Source organism: Artemia sp. Qi Xiang Cuo, chromosome 2 (genome assembly GCF_049724085.1).
Source record: "Artemia sp. Qi Xiang Cuo chromosome 2, ASM4972408v1, whole genome shotgun sequence".
Taxonomy (NCBI): domain Eukaryota; kingdom Metazoa; phylum Arthropoda; class Branchiopoda; order Anostraca; family Artemiidae; genus Artemia; species Artemia sp. Qi Xiang Cuo.
The window spans coordinates 92137024-92138131 of NC_142795.1; the positions used below are offsets into that span (position 1 = coordinate 92137024).

Below are 1108 nucleotides of genomic sequence, written 5' to 3' on the forward strand. Positions count from 1 at the left end.
CAACAGCTTCCTGACAAAATTGCAAGTCTTCATATTCTCTGCCATAAATAATCCGATTCACCTCTTTTAACTCTTCCTTGGGTATGTACTTCTTTAATGAATCATCAACATTATGCAATTCGTCCATCTTCAAGCACCACAAATTTAGTTTAAATGAGAAAAAACGTTTCTTCTAGTATAGATTGGAATGTTTATATAGAGCTTACTAACCCAGACTTATTTACTTGCATGCCTCTGCACTGCGCGCTTTATTTGAAGCCTTTCATCATTACTAGCAGCAAAGATAAATCCGCTGACTTCGCTCCCGTAAAAAATATACTTTCGACGTGGAGAAATAGATTTCAAACAGTTGAATCTACAAGCACCAGCTACATAAGAACACTTCAATAAATTCCTTACTGCTCTATACAACGACATGTGATTGGGATGACCACTGACACCACCTTCGTCAAATGTATAGACCGTGTCAATTTGGTTTCTAACAATGTAAATTTCTATTTCTGTAGCTACATCAATAACTGGCCAAAAGGTTTTAATATTGTCAGGAAATATTGATGAGTCTAGGACTGAGACATAATCTTGATTTAGTCCCAGCTCTTGGCAGCTCCTGTACAATTCATCTTTTCGGACGCTTTTTTCCATGTCATTTGCTCCTGAAGAGAAACATAATATGTTGACTTCTATATTATTTTTAATAAAATTGGTGATTGCTGGGACAAAGAACATACATTCATCATCAGGATGCGCAATCACAAACAGTGATTTCTGGGGAAACATTTTCAGGTTTTTGTGATTGATCCCTTTTCTGTTGTGAAGATATAACAGAAGAATTGAAAAAATAAACAACAGGAGCCACATAATCATCTTTCAGAGCGGGATTCGGTTTTAAATTCCTACGCTTTTAAATTCAAAAAATAAATTTTTTTTTATTCTTTCTTTTTTTCATTTCAAGTGAGACCATATTTTTTCAAGGTTTAAAATTATTAAGTACACAATAAACTCTGTCGATTATCTAAAAACTAGCATAAAAAAACTAATTTTAAAATTTTCACTTATTTATCTTGTTTTAATTAAAAAATTAGTATTATTTGTTAGACAACATAAGTAT

The 1108-nt window shown here is 32.6% G+C and overlaps 1 protein-coding gene across 1 annotated transcript; it reads right to left on the bottom strand.

The window, feature by feature from the left end:
• Positions 1-216: 216 nt before the first annotated feature.
• Positions 217-868, bottom strand: LOC148955806 (N-acetylglucosaminyl-phosphatidylinositol de-N-acetylase-like). Its single transcript, XM_089107915.1, has one exon. It carries the CDS (start codon positions 862-864, stop codon positions 217-219), a length of 648 nt encoding a protein of 215 aa, XP_088964041.1. The 5' UTR covers positions 865-868.
• Between the last annotated feature and the right edge of the window lie 240 nt (positions 869-1108).

What these genes read in the sequence shown, in the direction of transcription:
- LOC148955806 (XM_089107915.1), bottom strand. Translation starts at nt 864, where the DNA reads ATGATTATGTGGCTCCTGTTGTTTATTTTTTCAATTCTTCTGTTATAT.